This window comes from Notamacropus eugenii, chromosome 4 (genome assembly GCF_028372415.1).
Source record: "Notamacropus eugenii isolate mMacEug1 chromosome 4, mMacEug1.pri_v2, whole genome shotgun sequence".
NCBI lineage: Eukaryota > Metazoa > Chordata > Mammalia > Diprotodontia > Macropodidae > Notamacropus > Notamacropus eugenii.
In genome coordinates, this window is record NC_092875.1 from 1,141,056 (window position 1) to 1,165,093 (window position 24,038).

Genomic DNA, 24,038 nt, shown 5'->3' on the forward strand with positions numbered 1-24,038 from the left:
CTGGAGGCTCCTCCTGGGCCCAGGCTGCCCTGAGTGGCCGCGTGTCCCGGGCCTTGCAGGGCGCTCTGACCTTCGGGGACGTGGCCGTGGACTTCTCCCAGGACGAGTGGGGGCGCCTGGAGCCCGCCCAGAAGGAGCTGTACCGGGACGTGATGCCTGGAGAACTACGGGCACCTGGTGTGCCTGGGTAAGGCGGCCCCCAGGCCGTGGGGCGGGGCAGAGGGGTCTCAGGGCCTGGCCGGCTGGGCACCCTGGGCACCGGTGCCCACAGACCCAAGATCTGCCCTCCACCCCCAGGCCGTGGGGCGGGGCAGAGGAGCCCCGATGCCTGCATCCCCGGGGGTCTCAGCGCCTGGGCCGGCTGGGCACCCTGGGCACCGGTGCCCCCTGCTCAGCCCCACAGACCCAAGATCCGTCCTGCACCCCCAGGCCGTGGGGCGGGGGCAGAGGAGCCCGATGCCTGCATCCCCGGGGGTCTCAGCGCCTGGGCCGGCTGGGCACCCTGGGCTCGGGTGCCCACAGACCCCAGATCCGTCCTCCACCCCCAGGGCAGTTGGACCACCTGAAGCGGGGAGACTCCCAGGCTTTGAGCCGGGCCCAGGCCCAGGGAATGAGACTTCTCTCAGAGCCCAAGGCCTGCCCAAGAACCTGGTGCAGAAGATGCCCCGGACCGGGTCTGCCCTGCCAGGTTCTGGGCCTGCCCCCATCAGGGCTGAAGCATTGGAGCCAGCAGTGCCCACCTGTCCTGGAGGGGGGCCTAGGGATGGGAGGCGAGGGTCTTCTCTGACCCCAGCCCTTTCCCATTTCCCTGAGCAGGACTGGCAGCTTCCAAACCTCCTGTGATCGAGCAGTTGGAGCGCCGGGAAGCGCCCTGGATGCCAGGGGAGATGTCCCAAGTAGCTGTGGTCCAGGTGAGTGAGTGCCCCCAGGCAGTGGCTGGGCAGCCGGCTCTTCTTAGTCCTGATGGCTGACCTCATTGGCTCTCCCATCCACCCTGTGAGGTCAGTGCTGCATTTCACAGATGAGAAAACTGAGGCAGACGCCCAGAGTGACACAGGGAATAAGTGTCTGAAGCTGATTTTGAACTCAGGTCTTCCTGACTCCAGGTCTGGTATTGTGTTCCCTGAGCCCCTGACCTGTCTTCACTCTGAGTTCTTCCCATCATAAATTGTGGAATTGTGGGTGGTTATTTTATTCATCTGGTTTCCCCTTGTCTTCACAATATGGTATTATTGTGTAAATGATTTTACTCAGTTTACTTTGCATCAGCTCATAGAAGTCCTCCCAGGTTCTCTAATTCTCCTCTTTAGTTTTTTAGTGCAGCGGTATTTCCTCGCATACATGTAACATGACTTGGTTAGCCATTCCCTAATTAATGGGCATCCCCTTTTTCTTCTCCAGCTTTCCACATTGCAGCCCTTTTCCTCTTATCTCCTTGGATTATAGACCTCATAGCAGTAGTATTACATCAGTGGGTATAATGTGGTTTAATGCTTTCTGGGATCTGGTTCCAAATTACTTTTCATGTTGGCTGACACAGTGCACATTTCTCCAAACAGTGCCTTCACATGTCCATTTTCCCACTGCTGTCTGCCGTTCTGGTCAGCTTTGCTGATCCGGTCCATGTGATTGTAGAACCTCAAAGCTGATTTAATTTGCTTTTGTAAGTGTTTACAGCTTTTTAAATATGATTATTGATCGCTTGAATTTCTTCCTCTGAAGCCTGCCTATTGCGAATCATTTGACCATTTATGAATTGGGGAATGGCTCTTTTAAATTTGATGCAGTTCCTTTTATATCTTAGAAATTAGAATTCTATCAGAGAAACTTGTTGCAAAGATTCCCTCTTCCCTGATTTTCTGCTTTTCTAATTTATCTGAATTAATTTTGCTTGTACACAAATTTTTAAAATTACTGTATGTAAAAATTTCCATTTTTCCTCCTGTGGTCCTTTCTGTCTCCTATTAGGCCATGAACTCTTCTCTTATCTATATATATGACAGGTAATTCTTTTTAAAAAATTTTTTTATTTTTCCAAATTTATTAATTTATTCATTTTTAGTTTTCAAAAATAACTTCAACAAATCCCAGATTTCCCCCCTCCTTCCCCAAAATGGCATGGAATCTTGTATGGGCTCTAGACATACATTCCTATTAAACACATTTTCACATTAGACATGTTGTATAGAAGAATTAAAACAAATGGGAGAAACCATGAGAAAAACAAAACATAAGAAAAGAGAAAATACTCTGCTTCATTCTGCGTTCTGACTCGGTAGTTCCTTCTTTGGATGTGGGTGGCATTTTGCATCATGACTCCTTTGGACATGATTTAGGTTCTTGCATTTCTGTAAAAGGATAAGTCTATCAAAATCAGGCCTTACGCACTGTGACTGTTACTGTGTATGCTGTTCTCCTGGTTCTGCTCACTTCTGGAAGAGAAAAAGGTCCAGAATATCAAGGGAATTAATGAAAAGAAATGATGGAGAGGATGACCTAGCCATACCAGATATTAAATTGTATTATAAAGCAGCAACCATCAAAACCACTTGGTACTGGCTAAGAAATAGAGGGGTAGATAAGTGGAATAGGTTAGGTACATGTGCCACAATAGTCAATGAGTATAGCAGTCTACTGTTTGATAAACCCAAGGACCCCAGCTGCTGGGATAAGAACTCACTGTTTGACAAAAACTGCTCAGAAAGCTGGAAAATGGTGTGGCAGAAACTGGGCATAGATCAATGCCTGACACCATTTACCCGAATAAAGTCCACATGGGTACATGATCTAGGTATAAAGACTGATACTATAAACAAATTAGGAGAGGAAGGAATAGTTTATTTGTCAGATTTGTAGAGAATGGAGGAATTGATGACCAAATGAGATAGAGAACATTATGAAATGCAAAATGCATAACTTTGATTACATTAAATTGAAAAATTTTGGGGGGGCGGGGCCAAGATGGCAAAGTAGAAGCATGGACCTGCTTGAGCTCTCCCCCAAAGCCCTTAAAATACCTACAAAAAAAATGACCCTAAACAAATTCTAGAACAGCAGAAGCCACAAAATGATAGAGTGAAACAGATTTCCATCCCAAGACAGCCTGGAAGGCCAACGAGAAGGGTCTGTCACACTGTGTTCAAAGCAGAGCCCTGTGTGGTTGCACATGGCACAGACAGGTCTGGAGCAGGCTTTAGGGCACTGAATCTTGGGCAGCTGCCACAGTCTTCAGTTTCTTAAGCCACAAATGCCAAAGATAGCATTAAAAGGTCAGTGAAAAAGCTCTTTCACCTGGGTGCGAGGGGAGCATGGTTGGCCACTTCTGGAGCTTTCTGCCTACAGACCATGGGCGAATCGAGCTGCTGATTTGGATCTCAGTCCTGAGTAGCAATCCTGGGGCGAGGAGGAGTGCTGATGTGGTGGAGCTAGTGGCCACTGTGGAGAGGGAATCCTACTTGCAGTTCCAGGGCAGAAAAGAGTACTTTTGGTTGCTCACAGACCAGGAGAGGAGTAAGCACTTCTCCCTTGATTATGGCACTTTGGAGGAACTGAAAACTTACAGGTCCCTAGAGACATCTCTGAGAACAGCTGCACAAAACCTCTGAAGTCTGGGGTAGTATACCCGCCACTTGACAAAAGACTCAAAAGTCAAGTAATTGGCAGAGAAAATGTCTGAAAAGGGGGAAAAAATTAGGCTATAGAAGGTTACTTTCTTGGTGACATCATCTTCCAAGAAATTATCAAAGAAAATTGCCCTGATATTCTAGAATCAGAGGGTAAAATGGAAATGGAAAGAATTCACCAATCACCTCCTGAAAGAGACCCCAAAAGGAAAACTCCTAAGAATATTGTAGCCAAATTCCAGAGTTTCCAGATCAAGGAGAAAATATTACAAGCAGCTAGAAAAGAAACAATTCAAGTATTGTGGAAATGCAGTTAGGATAACACAGAATTTGGCAGCTTCTACACTAAGGGATCGAAAGGCTTGAAATATGATGTTCCAGAGGTCAAAGGAGGTAGGATTAAAACCAAGAATCACCTACCTAGCAAAACTGAGTGTAATCAATGAGGGGAAAAAATTGATATTCAACAATGTAGAGGAATTTAATGCATTCTTGAGAAAAAAACAGCTACAGAGAAAAATTGATTTTCAAGTACAAGACTCAAGAGAAGCATGAAAATGTAAACAGGAAAGAGAAATCATAAGGGACTTATTAAAGTTGAATTGTTTATGTTTCTACGTTGAAAGATGATATTTGTAGTTCATGAGACCTTTTTCATTTGGAGGGCATATATAGACAGAGGGCATAAGGTGACTTGAATATGAAGGGATAATATCTAAAAAATAAAATTAAGGGGTAAGAGAGGAATGTACTGGGAGAAGGAGAAAGGGAGAAGTAGAATGGGGTAAATTATCTTACATAAAAGAGGCAAGAAAACTTTTATGGTGAAGGGACAGGGTGGGGAGGGGAGGGGAGGTGAGAGAGAATGAGTGAACCTTATTCTTACCGGATTTGGCTTAACGAAGGAATAATATACACACTCAATTGGGTGTGGAAATCTATCTTACCCTTCATTAAAGGGGGGAAAGGGACAGGGTGGGGAATGACAAAAGGGAGGGCAGATTGGGGTGGGGTCATCAGAAACAAACCCTTTTGAAGAGGGACAGGGTCACAGGAGAGAATAGAATAAATGGGGAGGGGAATAGAATGGAGGGAAAACGAGTTAGTCTTTCACAACTATTATGGGAGTGTTTTGCTTGACTACACATGTATAACCCATATTGCTTGCTTTCTCAATAAGGGTGGGTGGGGAGGGAGGAAGGGAGAGAATTTGGAACATTGTGTTTTAGAAATGAATGTTAAAAATTTTTTTTCCCATGTTACTGGGAAATAAGATTCATAGGCAGTGGGGTATAGAAATCTAGCTTACTGTACAGGAAAATAGAAAGGGAAGGGGATAAGAGATGTGAGGGTAATAGAAGGGAGAGTAGATTGAAGGAATGGGTTGTGAGAAGCAAAACACTTTTGAGGGAGAAAGGAGAGAAAATAGAATGAATGAGGTCAGGGGGAATAGGATGGAGGGAAATACTGTTAACAACAGTAACTGTGCAAAAAAATAATTTGAAACCTAGATACTTCCCTTGGTTGATACAAAGTGCAAGGCACAGGGTACAGAATGGTTGGTTGTTGTCCTTTGTTCTTAAAAAGGACCAAAATGACATCACCCTGATAAACTCAAGTTTCAGTGTGTCCAACTATGGCTGATCAGACCAATATGAGCTTGGAATGCGCTATCACAGGTTGGGCACAGATAGTCTGTGTGAACATTTGGGGTGGTTACTCCTATGTTTCCTTTGTGCTGTGTCAATTCTGCTTTGCTCATAGAGCACAGCACCTTTTCTGATGTGGGCATGCCAGTATTGTAAGATGATCAGCTGTGAATGACATAGCTATTCTCAGCGATACAACGACCCATGACAACTCTGAAGGACAAAGAAAAAGACTCCAAACCCTTAAGGTCTTGGCAACTGATTCCATTACTTCCTGTCAAATAGAGAAGAAATGGAAGCAGTGTCAGATTTTAGACCCTTATTAGAATGAAAACTCATGTAGAGGAGGAATGATTTCATTCTTTGTACTTCTATCCCTAGTGCCTAGCACTTAGTAGACATTTCATTAATATTTGTTGATATAATTTGATTTATTCTGAAAAGAGAGAGCAAGTTCTACAGTGTAACCACCTGTGGAGCCAGAAATCCTATTTCCCCTCCATCCCTATACCCCCCTCCCCCCCTCAGTCCCACTCTCGGGCCCTGGAGAGGGATTGCTATGCCTGCTTCAGCCTCAAAAAGTCACTTCTGGGTGTGGTGTAATCCCTGAAGAAGACCCTTCCTTGGGGCAGCTTCTGGCTCCGGTCAGGCGGGCTCCTCCTGTGAGGTTGGACTCAGCTGCTCTTCTGACTGTGGTTCAGTCCTGTCCAACTCTTCTTTGGCAAAGATAATGGAGCGGTATGCCATTTCCTTCTGAAGCTTATTTTACAGATGAGGAAACAGAAGTAAACAGGGTCAAGTGACTTGCCCAGGGTCACATAGCTAGTGAGTGTCTGATGCCAGATTTAAATTCAGGAAGAGCAGTCCTTTTGACTTCAAATCCAGCATTCTATAACACTGTGCCATGCAGCTACTGTAGCTCTTGGCAAAGGCTGACATGGACTCCAGTTCCTGGGCCTTTGGAAGTCATTTTGACCTCTCAGAGTTCACAGGTTGTCTGTTGCTTAGTCTTTTTTCTTGTTCATTCAGTATTTAATTTCCCTCCAGTTACATGTAAACAACAACTTTTAACATTTGTTTTTTAAATAATATTTTTCCAGTTCCAATTTTTACTTTTTTTTATTTTTTATTTCTTTTTTCTATCCGGATGTCAAATTTTATTTGTTTCTTTTTTTAAATTATTTTATTTCTTTTCAACGTTCTACAATCACTTCTATATACCTTAGATTTTTTTTCTCCCTCTCTCCCCCTCCTTCCCCTCTCCCTTCCCCCTCCCTCCCTGAGACAGCATACAATTTTATATAGGTTCTACACATACATTCCTATTAAATACATTTTCACCTTTGTCATGTTGCATAGAAGAATTAAAATGAATGGGAGAAATCATAAAACAAATCAAAACGTAATATAAAAGAAAATGATCTGCTACATTCTGCAATCGAATTCTTTCTCTGCATGTGGAAGGCATTTTGCCTTAAGAGACCATTGGGAATTTTTTAAGTCCTTGAATTGCAATGAAGTTCCAAGTCTACCAGAAAAAAATCCTTACACACTGTGGTTGTTGCTGTGTATAAAGTTCTCCTGGTTCTACTCCTTTCACTGAGCATCAGTTCATATAAGTCTTTCCAGGCTTCTCTGAAGTCTCATTGTTCATCATTTCTTATAGCACAATAGTATTCCATTACATTCATATACCACAATTTATTCAGCCATTCCCCAATTGATGAGCATCTCCTTGATTTCCAGTTTTTGGCCACCACAAAGAGTGCTCCTATAAATATTTTTGTACATGTGGGACCCTTTCCCATTTTTATGATCTCTTGGAGATACAGTCCTAGAAGCGGTATTGCTAGGTCAAAGGGTATGCACATTTTTGTAGCCCTTTGGGCATAGTCCCAAATTGCTCTCCAGAATGATTAGATCAGCTCACAGCTCCACCAGCAATGAATTAGTGTTCCAACTCTCCCACATCTTCTCCAATATTTATCATCATTCTGTTTTGTCATGTTAGCCAATCTGATAGGTGTGATGTGGCATCTCAGAGTTGTTTTGATTTGCCTCACTCTAATCAATAGTGATTTAGAGCATTTTTTCATATGACTATAGATAGCTTTAACTTCTTCCTCTGAAAACTGCCTGTTCATATCCTTTGACCATTTATCAGTTGGGGAATGACTTGTATTCTTGTATATTTGACTCAGTTCTCTATATATTTTAGAAATGAGGTCTTTATCACACACACTAGTTGCAAAAATTCTTTCCCAGTTTTCTGCTTCCCTCCTAAGGTTGGTTGCATTGACTTTGCTTGTGCAAAACCTTTTCAATTTAATGTAATCAAAATCCATTTTGCATTTCATAATGTTTGCTATCTCTTGTTTAGTGAAAAAATTTTCCCTTCTCCATAAATCTGATAAATGCAGTATTCCTTGCTCCACCAGTTTGTCCATCTTTATACCTAGATCATGTACCCATTTGGACTTTATTCTTGTGTATGGTGTCAGGCTTTGGTCTATGGCTAGTTTCCGCCATACTGTTAGCCAGTTTTCCCAGCAATTTTTGTTGAAAAGTGAGTTCTTGCCCAGAAGTTGGGTTCCTTGGGTTTATCAAATAGTAGATTGCTATATTCATTGACTGGGCCAGCTAGGTGGTGCAGTGGATAGAGCACCAGTGCAGGAGTCATGAGGACCTGAGTTCAAATCTCACCTTAGACACTTGATACTCACTAACTGTGTGACCTAGGGTGAGTCACTTAACCCCAGTTGCCTCATCCTGGGTCATCTCCAGTCATCCTGATAAATATCTGGGCACTGGATTTAGATGGCCCTGGAGGAAAAGTGAGGCTGGTGACCTGCACAGCCCTCCCTCACTCAAAACAAAGTCAAGTGCAAGTCATGTCATCATTTCTCTGATGGCATAGTCTTTCGCAATGAAGGAAGAACACATACACATATTCATTGACCGCTGTGTCTTGAGTACCTAACCTGTTCCATTAGTCTACCCTTCTGTTTCTTAGCCAATACCAAGTGGTTTTGACAATTGCTGCTTTATAATACAATTTGACATCTGGTAGAGCTAGGCTACCTTCCCTAGCATTTCTTTTCATTAGTTCTCTTGATATTCTGGACCTTTTGCTCTTCCAGATGAATTTTGATATTATTTTTTCTAGCTGTACAAAATAATTACCTGATAGTTTTATTGGTGTGGAACTGAATAAGTAAATTAATTTCAGTAGAATTGTCATTTTTATTATGATGCCTCGGCCCACATACGAGCAACTGATGTTTTTCCACTTACTTAGATCTGACTTTATTTGTGAGAAAAGTGTTTTGTAATTGTGGTCATATAGTCCCTGGATTTGTTTTGACAGGTAGACTCCCAGATATCTTATAGTGTCTATTGTGGCTTTAAATGGGATTTCTCTTTTTATCTCTTGTTGTTGGGCTTTGTTAGTAATATATAGAAATGCAGAAGATATGTGTGGGTTTATTTTGTAACCTGCAATTTTGCCCAAGTTATTTATTATTTCATGTAGTTTTTTACTTGATTCTTAGGGATTCTCTAAGTATATCATCATATCATCTGCAAGGCATGACAACTTAGTTTCTTTTTTGCCTATTCTGATTCCTTCAATTTCTTTTTCTTCTCTTATTGTTACAGCTAACATTTCTAGTACCATATTGAATAAAATAGAGAAAGAGGAGATCAATAAATTGGACATGCAGCTAAAATAGCTCAAAAAAGAACAAATTGAAAATTCCCAAGTAAATACCAAATTAGAATACTGAAAATCAAAGGAGAAATTAATAAAATTGAAATTAAGAAAACTATTGAACAAATAAATAAAACTAAGAGTTGGTTTTATGAAAAAACTAATAAAATTGATAAACCTTTGGTCAATTTGATTGAAAAAAAGAAAGAAAACCAAATTACCAATATCAGAAATAAAAAGGGTGAACTTACCTTTGAGGAGGAAATTAAAACAATAATAAGAAATTACTTTGCCCCACTGTATGCCCATAAATTCAACAATCTAAATGAGATGGATGATTATTTTAAAACATACAAATTGCCTAGACTAACAGAAGAGGAAGTTGAATACTTAAATAACCCCATCTCAGAAAAAGAAATTGAAGAAGCGATCAGTGAACTCCCTAGGAAAAAATCTCCAGGGCCAGATGAATTCACAAGTGAATTCTATCAAACATTTAAAGGACAGTTAATTCCAATACTATATAGATTATTCAGGAAAATTGGAGAAAAAGGAGTGCTCCCAAATTCTTTTTATGATACAAATATGGTTTTGATACCTAAACCAGGAAGAGCCAAAACAGAGAAAATTAGACCAATTTCTCTAAAGAATATAGATGTGAAAATTGTAAATAGGATTTTAGCAAAAGGAATGTAGCAACTAATCACGAGAATAGTACATTATGATCAGGTAGCATTCATACCAGGAATGCTGGGCTGGTTCAGTGTTAGGAAAACTATTAGCAATATTGATCATTGCAACAACAAAACTAACAGAAATCACATGATTATCTCAGTAGATGCAGAAAAAGCTTTTGACAAAATACAACATCCATTCCTATTGAAAACACTGGAGAGCATAGGAATAAATGGAACTTTCCATAAAAAAATAAGCAGTATCTACCTAACACTGTCAGCAAGCATTATATGCAATGGGGATAAGCTAGATCCATTTCCAATAAGATCAGGGGTGAAACAAGGATGTCCATCATCTTCAGTTCCAATTTTTAACAATAATTTTTAAAAATTTTGAGTTCCAAATTCTCTCTTAGTGTTTTTTCTTGTTCATTCAGTATTTAATTTCCCCCCAGTTACATGTAAACAACAACTTTTAACATTTGTTTTTTAAATAATATTTTTCCAGTTCCAATTTTTAACAATTTTAAAAATTTTGAGTTCCAAATTCTCTCCCTCCCTACCCTTCTCTCTCAGATGGTAAGCAATTATATATTGATTATACATGGGTATTCATGCAAAATGTATTTCCACATTAGTCATGTTGTGAAAGAAAACACAAACCTAAACAAACAAAAAAATAAAGTGAAAAATATTCTGCTTTGATCTGCATTCAGACTCACCAGTTCTTTCTATGGAGGTAGACAGTATTTTTCATTCTTAGTCCTTTGGAATTGTCTTGGATCATTGAATTGAAGAAAATAGTTAAGGCATTCACAGTTGATCATGGTACAGTATTACCATTACTGTGCACAGTGTTCTGGTTCTACTCACTTCACTTTGCATCAGTTCATGTAAGTCTTGTCTGAAACCATCCTGCTCATCATTTCTTATAGCACAATAATATTCTATTACATTCATGTGCCACGAGTTGTTCATTTGATGAGCATGCCCGTAATTACCCATTTTTTTGCCACCACAAATAGAGCTGCTGTAGATATTTTTGTATATCTAGGTTCTTTTCCCTGTTTTTGGATCTTTATGGGATATAGACCTAAGATCTAGTAGTGATATTGCTGGATCAAAGGTTATATGCAGTTTTATAGCCCTTTGGGCATAGTTCCGAATTGCTCTCAAGAGTGGCTAGATCAATTAATTCACAACTCTACCAGTAGTGCGTCAGCATGCCAGTTTTCCCCTCAGTACCTTCCAATATTTCTCATTTTCCTTTTCTGTCATATTAACCAATCTGATAGGGGTGAGGTGGTACCTCAGATTTGTTTAATTTACATTTCTCTAATCAATAATGACTTAGGGTATTTTTTTCATGTGACTTGATAGTTTTGATTTCTTCACCCAAAAGAGTCTTTTTCAATGAGTCCTGTCTTCTCATTTATGTGACCAAAGTTTTTAAGCTTCAGTATTTGTCTTTCCAGTGCATAGTCTGAATTGACTAAGCTATTGGTTAATATTGACTGAATTGATTCTCATCTGAGGAACTCTCAAAAGTCTTCTCAAATGTAAATTTTGTGTCACTCAACTTTCCTTATAGTCCACCTCTCACGGCCATATATTGCTACTGGGAAAACCAAAGCTTCCACTGTACAGAACTTTGTTGGCAAGATGTATGCCATCCAGATTTGCCATAGCTTTTCTTCCAAGGAGCAAGTGTCTTTTAATTTCGTGGCTGCAGTAGCTGTCTGCAGTGATCTTTGAGCCCAGAGAGTGCCAAAGTAAAAGTGGTGACTGGAAACTTGCAGGAGTGATGATTCTAGATTCACTCATCCACATATAACTCTGGCTCTTGGTTTTAAACTGTTGATAATTATATTAAGGAAAGCTCTGTTTATCCCGAGGTTTTCTAGTGCTTTTTTTTTTTGAGGGTCATAAGTTGGCATTTATTATTTAAGTTAAAGAATAGGTTATGAAGGGAGTGGAGAGCACATTCAGAACAGAGTCCAAGACAGAGCCCTGAGGAGGAGGAGGGAGAGGAGGTGGGCAGAAGAGGGCTTCTCATCTGTGTCTGCTCTAGACCAGGTTGATCCTGATTTCTGAGCCTTGGTCCAGGGCACACAAGGAAGCACACGTTCCAGGGGGTACAGGACCAAAGTTACATGTCTGACCAGAAATGGGGACTGGGATTCTTGGATCAGCAGCCCCACTTCCCTTTATGAAACTGAAGCATAGTGATCACTTCCATTCCACACCTTTCAGCTCTTAGGAAACAAGCATTCTTCTTTTCATTGCCTCTCTAACTTCTTGCACTTTGCTTCTAGTTCCTTTGCATATGCAGCCAACTTGTAGGCTGCCTGCCTGCTCAAGAGCTGCTGCTTGCTCCTCAGTTAAAGTGATCTGATCCAGATAAGGCTGATGTGCTGTAGATTTCTGGTTGAAGACCTTTAGGTTTCTATCCATGTTTACTGCAATATCTTTATTTCTAGCTATTTCAAGCGAATGAGTTTGCTCATATTTTCCAGAAGTTTATAGTCTTCATTGGCGGCTGGCTGTCAGCTCGCTTGTCAGGTATGTGGCCATTTTGGAGAGCATGTCCTGGCACAGCCCTGTAATGTCTGCCTCGGTGGGCTCCACCATGGCATCATCTAGGCTGGGGAAGGAAGGAAGGAGAAAGGATGGAGGTGGGAGAGGAAAAGAGAAGGGAAGGGAGGGGAGAAAAAGGAAAGGTCCAAGATTCTGAGAAGGAGATAAGGACTTTCTGGTGTTTTTAACAGGAATTTGTGTTGTCTTGTCAAAGGCTTTTTTTTTTTTTTTGCATCTTTATAAGTAATCATGTGATTTTTGTTGTTGAAATGATCAGTCAGGTCAATAGCTTTCCCGATATTATACCAGCCCTGGGTTCCTGGTATAAATCCAGCCTGATTATAGTGTTCATTTTTGTAATATGTTGCTACAGCCTCCTTGCTAATATTTTGTTTGAATTTTTTACATCAGTATTCATTAAGGGTATCAGTCTATGAGTCATTTCTTTGTTTTAACTCTCCCTGATACCAGGGTATTAAGACCACATTTGTACCACTGAAGAAATTATTTTTTTCAAATACTTTATGTAATATCGGAATGAATTGCTCTGTAATGTTTGATAGAATTCACTTGTAAATCCTCCTGATCACGGACCTTTTTTTTCTCCAGGCTTTCTTTTGGAGCTTATTCAGTTTCTTTTTTTCTAAGATTGGGTTCTTTTGAGCCCTCTATTTCCTGTTCTGTTAATCTGGTCAATTTATAATTCTGTAAATATTGATCCATTTCCTGTAGATTGTCAGGTTTTGAGCACATAATGGAGAGAAATAGCTCCAAATAATTTCTCTTGTTTCTACTTCATTGATTATAAATTTACCCTTTTCATTTTTATACTAATAATTAGGTTATCTTAGTTTTTTAAAAATCAAGCTAGCTTATCTAATTTATTGGATTTAAAAAAAGAATCCAGCTCCTAGTTTTAGTTGCTAAATTAGCGCCTCCACACATCTCTCCCCTTTTCTCTTTTCTTTCCATGTCTTAGAATTTCCTTATTGTAAAGTTTTCTTGATGGTATTTTCAGTGTCTTTGTTCAGGTTCTGCTATTCCACCTGACTTTGCCACATGGAAGTCTTCACCACAGTCCAGATTCTTTGTTTTCTTGGGAAATTCCGTTTATGTCGGTGGGAAGTAAGAATCTTTTGTCATAGTTTGTTCAGATCTGACCCATCTGTGGGAAGCCTGGCTTGTCTTGGAGTCTCTTGTTATTCCATGGAAGCAGTTCTGAATATTTTGGTAGATAGAGTTCTTTTGATGATAACCCAAGGGCCACAGTTGGTTATTCTTAATTATATTTCTGTATTATTTTCCAGTAACAAGGTGCCAGTTCCCAGCTCTACCAGCAGGATAATAGTGTGTCTGTTTCTCCCACTTAATTTTTAAGAGTATCTTTTTGTTAACATCTCTTATTTTTATCTCATCTCCATTTTCCTCTGACTCTCTCCTCTTGATTCTGGAGGCTAAATCAATGCAAAGAATTCTGAAAGAAGAAAGCAACAGTTTGGCAAAATTCATGTTGAAAGGACTGATGTTGTACGCAGAAATTCCCATTTGTCTGCGCTCATCTCTACAGAAAAGTAGCGGTAGCATCCCCTTTCCCTTCTTTGGAACGGCTTTGGCAGCCTGGCTTGGTTTGCATGGTTAATCTTTTCATTTCCATGACCACAGTCATTGTGTGTATTATGATAGTTCTGTTTATCTTTGCATCTTTCCAGGGAATGTTGCCCATGTTTCTTCACTGTGTGTATCGTTTCTTATTGCACAGTAATATTCCATCACATTCATGGGCCTCAATTTCTTAAGCCACTCCCTGCTGGATAGCAGCTGTCACAGCAACACAGCATTGTAGTTGACCCTGTTGTCCAGGGTGTTAGTGGTCCATTGGCCTCTTGTCATCTATACATTTGGCATTATCTGCCAACCATCTCTTACATGATTCCTTCTAGCCTTTTCCTAGTGTTCAATAGTATATTCCAGTGACAAAATCACTTCTCTTTCTCCCTCCTTGGCCTCTCTTCTGTCGTGCCTCTCCCCTCTGGCACTAGATTTCTTCATAGGATTAGACCTCATTAATAGACCATACCACCCCTCTGCCTCCCCCCCCCCCCTATTTTTCACCTCTCTAGTTTCTTTTGAATAATATATAAGCATCTAGGACCATACTCCACTCTAAGGTTTTATCCCATAGTCTCAGTGATATCTGTGAGGTCTGATTCAACTCCTTTGATAGATACCTAAAGTATTTATTAAGCACTTATGATGTGCCAGGCACTTTGCTAAATGTTGAGGGTACAGAGCCAATCAAACAAGGCATCCCTACTCTGAAGGAACTGGGGAAAAACAAAAGATAATGGGAATTTGCAAAGTCAGGGTAAGGACAGAGAAGGGTCTGGGTCACAGTTGATGGAAAAGAGGTAACCTTTTGTTTGTGGCCCAGACATCTGAGGTGATGGCTTTGTTTTACCACTGGTTCCTTTCTTTGGTTTTGGGTAGCTCAGCTGCTGTCTGAAGCCGAACCACCTCTCCCTGCTGCTTAGAAACTCTTTAACTAAGGACCAGAAACCCGGTCAGATCCAAAGATTGGAATGAAGAGCTTTCTCGCAGTCATACATCTCAAGCAGTGCACATGTTGTGTCTGAAAAACTGGCCCTGTACTGATCAACAGTTATTGTTGCCATGTTCCTTTGATTGAATTTGGGGGGAGCAGGATATCCCTTTTTCTGATTCAGGGAATTATACCTGTTTGCTTTCCCCCTCCCAGTTTGGAAAGTTCCTGATCTTTCCTCCAGTTAGAAATCTGATTACTTAATGTTTTCTTCTAGTTAATTGTTTTCTCTTAATTGGCCTTATGTAATTCATTGCTTTTAACTTATAAAAATCTATCTTCCCCCGTATTTGGGCCAGCCCTAAGCTGAGGTGGTCTGCTCCCATTTTATTAGGCAGTGGGCATGCATTGCTTAATAAATTGATATGCTCGGAAGAGCGACCCTTTATTTCCTCAGTCATTTTGTCTTTTACTATATACTTAATTTAGGTGATCATGAGGGTGTCCCAGAAGTCTTTGTGCAGTTTTAAGCTTTACTTGCTTAGCTGCACTAAGACTTTTAGGACACCCTGTGTGTGGTAGTTTTCCTCCTCCTTCTTTCCTCCTTAAAGCTCTTTTGGTTAGATTTAGAGGACACTTGGCAGTTATATGCTTGCTAGCCATTGTTAAATGGAACCTTCTCTGGCCAGGAATCTGCATCCCTCTGATGTAAGGTGTGCTGCAGAAATCCAGGTGCCCTCTTTTTATCTTGGAAGCTGTTCTCTCGCATGTTAATTGGTCTCATCAGCATCAACAGTGAGGAAAGCACCATATGATTTCAACCAGTCTATAGACCTTGGATTTTTTTCTCCAGTTTCTTCCAGATTTTGTAGAATTTCTCCCCTCCAGATTCAGTCTTCCAGCTGCCCCAAGTGGGGACATGATTTTCTTCTCAGTGCCGTTCATATCCTTTCTTTCTAATAAAGTCCTTCTTGAAGCTGAGCTGATGAGGCCTCCCTCTTCCTGTTAGAACCCCCACAGAATGAGGGCGCTCTCTTTCAGGGAACAGGAAAGCAGCGTTGAGCTGGGAGTCAGTCCAGAGACCTGGCTGGAGTTGGACACTTGAATACTTGGGGCAATTTATGAAATCAATGCAATTCATTCAGTCTCATCATTTGTAAAGTATAATGGTCCATCCCACCCAGTACCTTTATTGTAATTTTATCACAGGTACTCAACTATAATGTTAGTAGTTTACATCTCCAGAGGCCCTTAAGCTTAGAGATGCAGTTTCCTCACAACTGCCACCACAATGTAAGCTTGTACCATGCTAGTGGACTTTTTTTTTCTGTTGGAAGTGTGGCAGTCATTATTATTGATGGAGGATTGAGATCATTGCAAGATGACCCTTTTACTCAGTTATGACACACTAGACACATACACCAAGGAGGCTGATGGTAACCAAAGGCCTCGGTTGTAGAAAAATTGACAGTGGTACTTTTTGTTGTAACCAGGAGTTGTAAACAAAGTTGATGTCCGTCAGCTGGAAAATGATGACTTCACAGAAACAGCAGAAGACTTATTATTAAATTATACAGAGTAAAAGGAAGAGACCTAGGTTGCCTATTGATAGAGTGAGTACAGTATTGTAAAGAAAAATATTTAGAAAGACTTGAGTATTCTAAGTCGTGCATTGACCAGTCGTGACTCAGTTCTTACCAGGATTATTATAATGGGGATTCCTCTAGTGTTTGGATGGGTTGAACTAGATGGCCAATGGGGCCTTTATGTTATATTTTAATAAATTTTAGTTAAATTGTTCTATGCAATAGGGTTATATAATATATTAATAAACTTTTTTATTTATCTGTAATTTATAATAAAAGAGGAAGGGGAAAGGATCTGCAAAACTAACCAGCATATAAAAAAGGTCTTCTTTTCTATGTCGTCTTCCCCTTTTTTGGTCCCTTCCTCTGTGAGAAAAGACATTTGGAAGAGAGGGAACTTTGTAACTTGTGAAGACTTTTGATAACTCGTGTTTCCCGCCTCTTGGCAGAGAAGGGCATAGATTTGTTTATGAGACCTAACATTTTCAGATATGGGAAGTGTGTAGATTTGGTTTGCTTAACTTACTTGTGTTATACGTGGGCTGACTTATGCATTTTTTTTTGCAGGTAACATTTGTAGGGACATTGGGGATAGACACATAGTAATGCCAAAAGAAAGAAATAGCATAAATTCAAACACTGATAATACACAAAGCAAGTAGAATGTTCAGAAAGGGATGCAGAGAAGCAGGGAAGTGTTAATAAATACTACCATGTTAACTTTGAGATAGACTTTAAACGAACAAGGTATACAGGATACTTTCCTATGAAATCTTTTCCTGGGTTGGGACCTTTTTGGTGCATATTGATGTTTGTCAAGTTAATAATGAAACTTTTCAAAATTATTAAGCAGCATTAACAAAAGGAATCTATACAACTTGTATTTCTTTCAGATTGGGAGGCTATGCCTGAAGTCAAAGAGTCAGCTCCAAAGTTTGGCCTTTCTAGGGAAAAATTGTCTGAGAAAATGCTCTTGAAAGTTGGTGATTGTGTCTTCAAGTTAAGAAAAACTTGCAGATTTGGTGCCAGCTCAGAAAGGCAGCAGAGTAATGAGGAGAGGCCTTTCCAGTTCACAACATTCATCCAGAAGAAGCCTCCCCACAGAGTACAAGACTCTGAGTACAATAAATGTGGTAGAAACTCCAGTACTGTGCCGAGTCTTTTCTTACAACCAGGAGGTGTAAGTATGAAGAGTCTCCATGAATGTGACACAAATCAAAGGCACTTTACTGTGTGTTCAGATCTTCCAAAATGTAATAGAACTTGCTCAGAGGAGGTATTTTCTAATTATAATGAATTTGGAGATTCCTTTCATTATGATTCAGACAGTAATGAAAATAGATTATATTCTAAAAGGAAACTTTATAAATGTAATGAATGTGGTGAGGCCTTCCACCTGACCTCGCAGCTTAGTCAACACCAAAAATCTCACACTGAACAGGGATCCTATACGCAAAGGAACAAGTTGAGCTCCTCTAGAAACTTTACTGTCCAGCAGAGAATTCACACTGGAGAGACACCATATAAATGTAAGGAATGTGGGAAGGCATTCGGTCAGAGTAAAAACCTTTCTCTCCATCGGAGAATTCACACTAGAAAGAAACCATATGAATGTAAGGAATGTGGGAAGTGCTTCCGACAGAAGGGACATCTTGTGGTACATCAGAGGAGTCATACTGGAGAGAAACCATATGAATGTAATGAGTGTGGGAAGGTCTTCAAACAGAAAGCACATCTTACTGTACATGAGAGGAGTCATACTGGAGAGAAGCCATATGAATGTAAGGAATGTGGGAAGTTCTTCCGACAGAAGGCACATATTATTGTACATCGAAGGAGTCATACTGGAGAGAAACCTTATGAATGTAATGAATGTGGAAAGTTCTTTCGCCGGGGTACACATCTTATTCTCCATCAGAGAATTCACACTGGAGAAAAACCATTTAAATGTAAAGAATGTGGAAAGGTCTTTAGCCACAGCAATACGCTTTCTCTTCATCAGAGAATTCACACTGGAGAGAAGCCATATGAATGTTGTGAATGTGGGAAGGACTTCAGTGACTGGTCAAACCTTATTCAGCATCAGAGAATTCATACTGGGGAGAAACCTTATTACTGTAATGAATGTGAGAAGACCTTCAGTCACAGTGGAGACCTTACTCTGCACCAGAGAATTCACACTGGAGAGAAACCATATGTTTGTAATGAATGTGGGAAGACTTTTCGCCAGAGCTCAGCCCTCATTCAACATCAAAGAATTCATAGTGGAGAGAAACCTTATGAATGTAATAAATGTGGGAAAGCCTTCAGTCGGAGCAGAGATCTTACACTCCATCAAAGGATTCACACTGGAGAAAAACCATATGAATGTGATAAATGTGGGAAGTTTTTCCGCCAGAGTGCACACCTTATTCGACATCATAGAGTTCATACTGGAGAATTTCAAACCCTATGAGTATATTGAATGTGTGAAGGCCTGCCAGAGCTCATACCTTACTAGACATCAGGTGACTCATACAGGGGGAAGTCTTATCAGTGAAATGAATGTGAGAAGGCCATTAGCTGCAGCCAAAACCTTGTCCTCCATCACATAATCCACGCTGAAGAAAAATCATGAATATGACAGATGTAGGAAGTTTGTCAGAGTACACACTATTCAGCATCATAGATTTCATGCTAGAAAGAAAACATATGAATGTATTGAATATGGGAAGACCTGTCAGAGCTCAGGCCATACTCAGCATCAGAGAATGAATACTAGGTAGAAATTCTAGAAATGTAAACACTGTAGGAAGACATTCTTGCCTGGGATGAGATTCATTCAATCATATATTCATTTTAGTGAAAACCTCATGAATGTAATGAATGAGTTCACGTGTTCCGTCAGAATATATACCTTTCCCTCAAGTTTACACTCAAATTTACACTTTACAAGATAATGGATGTAGGAAGGCCTTTGGACTGCTAACACCTCTCACCCGTCATCAGAGACAGTAATGGCGCTGAGAATTTTAGACCATGACGTTGACTCCTTCATGTTTAAGTACAAATAAAGTTTGAAATCCTCAGATTTGGTCAGACATTGATTCACAATGAGTTCAAATGATTAAATACCTTGTTAAAAAATACATATTATAAGAAGTTAAGAGTTTCAGACTTTTCTAGTAATTCAGAAATTAAGTGAACTGGATTATTGTGAGAAATTTATGGTTCTGTTGGTGTTATTAGAACAAAAACAATTTTTAATCTTCCCACCAAAATTGATAGTTCACATCATATACAACCCTTTTTTGCTTGTATTTTGAAATATTTTTTGATGATTTAGTTCTGAATAAAAAAAAGTTTTTAAAAAATCCTGTTTCTTCGAATAGTGCATACCTGTACAGAGTAATGGCTGCGTGACACCGGCTATGTTTTTTGGCCCCTTGCACTAAAGGTCTTACTGGTTAGCAGCTAACTTGTTAGCATTTGTGTGGAGACATTTGTGACAGTGGTTTCGATTCCTGGTTCTTTGGGGGGATTTTTTCTCCTTTGAACTTCTAGGTGTCTCTGCCTGTATTCTTTCTTCATTGTGGCTACAGTCTCTTTTAACTTGGGGGATGTCTTCCTCCTCTCCCATCCTTTTTAGTTTAAAATGTTTGGCTGGATTTGCAAGACAACTGGGAATGAGTTTTTGCCATTCCCTGTTAGATGTCTCTGTCGCTGTCCAGGAATCTGTCCACTCTGTACTCTCATCCAAACCTTGTTTTGAGACAGGCCTTCCTGTCGAGCTGTTCACTTCACACATCAGTTCTCCTGTTCTGCTTCCCTCTCCTTCCATGGTGTTTGTCAGTGTAGAGTACAAGACTTCATAATCCTTGATAATATTTTTAGCTTCTTTTTATCAGTGCCACTTGTGCTGACATTTGTCACCAGAATAAGATAGTGGTCATCTCTTTAATAGCTCTTGGTAGATGCTCTGGTGTATCCAGCAAGGCAGCTAGGTGGCACAGGGGAGTTAGGAAGACCTGAGTTCAGATCCACCCTCAGACTTAATAGCTTTTTGATGCTGGGCAAGTGACTTAACCTGTCTCAGTTTTCTCATCTGCGAAATGAAGATAGTCATAGCACCTGCTTCATAGGGTTCTTGGTCATGATCAGACGGGATGACATGTGAAGCCTTTGCAAACTGTAGCATTATGGAAGTGTTAGGTGTTACTGCTATTTTTATTATTATTACTGTCTTAAGAAGACAGTGGACTTCTCTGGTTATTTTCAAGTCACCCAATAGCTGCCTTAGTATTCCTGAGCAAGGAATTGCCAACCACTAACCCGCTTCCTCTGGCCCTTACTAGATGATATCACCACCTTCTATGGTTCTGCCCATTCTTGCTTGACAAGTTGCTGAACCTTTAGAACCATCACTGTCTTCCCCCATAAAATAAATGAAGGGAGGTGAACTTATTGGTCCCTGATTTTCCTTTCAGCTGTGAATCTGTGATCCTGGGATAAGCAGCTTCTTCCCTCTCAGCCCCATCCATTTCAAGAAGAACTTCAGCCTGCACAATGTCCCTGGCCTTGCCCTTTCCTTTCTGCTTGGTGTAACTCTTTTCCATACATACTACATCATCCTGATGAAGCTTCTTTCCCTCTCACCTCAGACTCCATGCTCCTCCCTTTTCCCATAGAAGCCTCATTTCATTTCAGAGCACATATTTTCTTGTAACCACTTGGAATGTGGAAACATGTTCCTTAAGTCCTTTTACCTCCCCACAGAGGAAGACTGCCCTACACTTGAAACGCAGCACTCAGCTTTTGTAGAAGTATAAACTTTGCATCCTTGGTTATATCATTGGGCAGTTTCCTTTGCCATCTATGAGAGTTGAAATCTTCAGCATTTAAAAACTACTTGTAGGGGTTTGCTCTTCAACAATAATGACATGATGAACCCTTTTGTAGCAAATTTCAATTAGCCTTGTGACTTTGTTGATCTACAGAACACTCCACGGAGGAAATGATCTCTTCAGGATGCAGGTTGGCACCTACCATGAGGGTTAGTGTCTTGCCAAAGGTTGTGCTGACCTCAGTTCGAGGACATGACATCAGATTATCCTGCATCTGAGGGCAGCCCTATGCCTACACTCAGCTGCCATTTATCTCCTTTTTATAGCTTATCAGCATTTCTCTTGTCTCACCAATAGTTCCACAGCTCCACCACATGTCCTAGCTGTTTCACCGGTTTATCCCATCAACCAATCCATTCTAATCACCTCATTTTCCCAATTACTTTATAAATCCTGCTTTGTTTTATCAGCTTCTTAATCCTTACCCTTCAAATTCTACTCCATAGTCTTCCTTTACCTTCATTAATCTTTTTATATCACCCTTTATTTTCCTTGATTTTGTTTTGTTGGGATTTTTCCCCCCAATCCAGAAGTACAGTGTAGAAGAGTATCTGGGCCTAGAGATTTTTCTCTGTCAAGGCTTCCACAAATTCTCAAATTTTACCAATTTTTTTCTCCCCAATTTCATACTCTATTTCACTTTCCCCAACCCATCCAAGTCAATGTAATGTTAATGGAATAGGAAGATCTTCCCTGTCCATTAATAGACTTATGTGACCTACTTTGAGCTCTGGCCCCGCTCAGAGCTGTGATACATCCTGAGTCACATGGAGCCCATTGTAGAAGGAGCTTGCCCAGTGAAATTTTAATTGAAATAGAATGTTGGGGAGAGAGAAATGAACATAAATGGGCAGAGGGAGGAATTCTGCCTGGGAGAACTTGTTTGTGGGGAGGCTTAACGAAAAAATGCTTAAGAAGTCAGACCTCTGGATTGGTGATGAGTCCCTTGCTAAATCTTACCTCCTGGTACCCTAATAGGGATGTTCACAAGGAAAAATGGTCACTTGAACTATCATTTTTGCAAAACAGTATAGGTTCTTCACCTGAATTTTGGAATACCACAATAATTTCTCCTTGATAATTAGAATTGATTAGTAAAGTCAAAACATGTATTCCTCAAGCTATTAATCCTGATTTAGGTAATACCATCCAAAATTATTTTTAGGGATTCTCATACATATTCCAGTAGGGATTTTCCTTATTTCTTTCTTATGCAACAAAAAGTCTTCCAAACAATGTAAATCATATCCAGCTGAACCAAGTGTTCCTGGATTGTTCTGGGACTTCTTGTCCTGCAGTCCAGTACTCACTATTTGGGATTTTTTGTGTTTGCTGCTTTCTAATTTGCAGATTTGGGATCATCATTCTGGCAAATGGTATACTTTCTCCTAATGGTCTTTTATTCAAATTATGTAAAGCAGTGAACAAATTGTCTTTCCAGCATTGATAAGAATTATTAGAACTTAACTTCCTTAACTGTTCTTTCCATAATCATTCTTTCAACTAACCCAGATGCTTGTGGATAAAATGGAATATGATATTGCTTAATATACAATGCATTGTTTAATATCCAATATCTCTTTGTTATCTCTAAAAGATGATCCATTGTTACCTTGAATCTGCACTGGGGTTCCACAATAAATACGTAAGATATCTAGAAGTTTACAGGTGTTTTTCTGGGTCACATTCTTATAGGGACAAACCACTAGTACACCTGAATAGGTGTCAACACAAGCACATATAATTATGCATCCTCTATCTTGGGGTAGGGGCCCAACATAATCTATTTGCCAGATTTAGGCTGGGACTTTCCCCCTTACTGTCTCTCCAGTTACTACCTGAGGAACAGTTTGTTCCTTTCCCAGTTGACATTGTCGACCTGAAAGTTTGGTTGAAGGGGGCAAACAGACTAGGTGATGTGTAAATTCATATTGTTTATTCCCTTAAAACTAGCGTACAAGGAGTCAGAACCTAAATTCTGACTGTCTGATAAAAGAATGACAAAGTTTTTTATATGTTTTAGGGACAATTTCAGGCTGTCTGTGTCCCTCAGATTTATGGTCTCCATATGTGTTTAACTATACCATGAGAAGGGAAGTTTCTTAGTTGAATAAGTTGTAAATACAAATTGATAAGACAATTGACAAAGTAGTGGCAGTTGGAAATTATGATCCCAGGATATGAGTTTCCCCCATATAACATGTCTCGAGGATACCAAGATAAGGATCCTACCACTCTGGTCACAGGCATCCTGTCACAAACAGGTCTTTGAAGTTGCTGACACAGGAAAAGGTATTTTTAGAGCAAAACTAAGCAGTCGGATTGATTAGTTTGGGTTTTGACTCTTATTGGGGATTCAAATCATCTGAAATGATTATCAACATATATGGCATTCCTCTGCTACCTATTTTAACATGAATGAGAGACATTAATACCTCAGGTCTTGTGCCACACTGCTGTTTGGCCTGGACCCCTAAACAGATGGCCATTTGATGGACCCATTTTGTTCATACTGGATCATCAGTTGATGTCAGAGTAAGAACAATGTGTTGAATAACAATGTCTGCTAGTCAATCAGCATGTACATTTACTCTCATTCTGGTGTGGAGAGGGCCACGTGAGCATCTACATGAAAAACTGACAAATTAGTCAGACATGTCCCATATATCTTCCCATAATTCTTTGCCCAAGACTTGTTTACCATGAATTTCCCAATTTTGATTTTTCCGCATGGGCATCCATGTAGCTAACCCATTAGCTATACAGCCCATGGGTCAGCAAATATATCACACTGTCCT

The 24,038-nt window shown here is 40.2% G+C and overlaps 1 protein-coding gene across 1 annotated transcript in view; it reads left to right on the forward strand.

Moving 5' to 3' along the window:
* Window positions 1–22,900, forward strand: part of LOC140498793 (uncharacterized) — a 29,081-nt gene extending 6,181 nt beyond the window's left edge. Inside the window, 6 exon segments of the mRNA XM_072599580.1 lie at window positions 7–155; window positions 157–187; window positions 817–885; window positions 888–911; window positions 17,251–18,797; window positions 18,799–22,900. Coding sequence (XP_072455681.1) covers window positions 7–155; window positions 157–187; window positions 817–885; window positions 888–911; window positions 17,251–18,797; window positions 18,799–18,951 — 1,973 coding nt within the window. The 3' untranslated portion in view covers window positions 18,952–22,900.
* The last annotated feature ends 1,138 nt before the right edge of the window (window positions 22,901–24,038 follow it).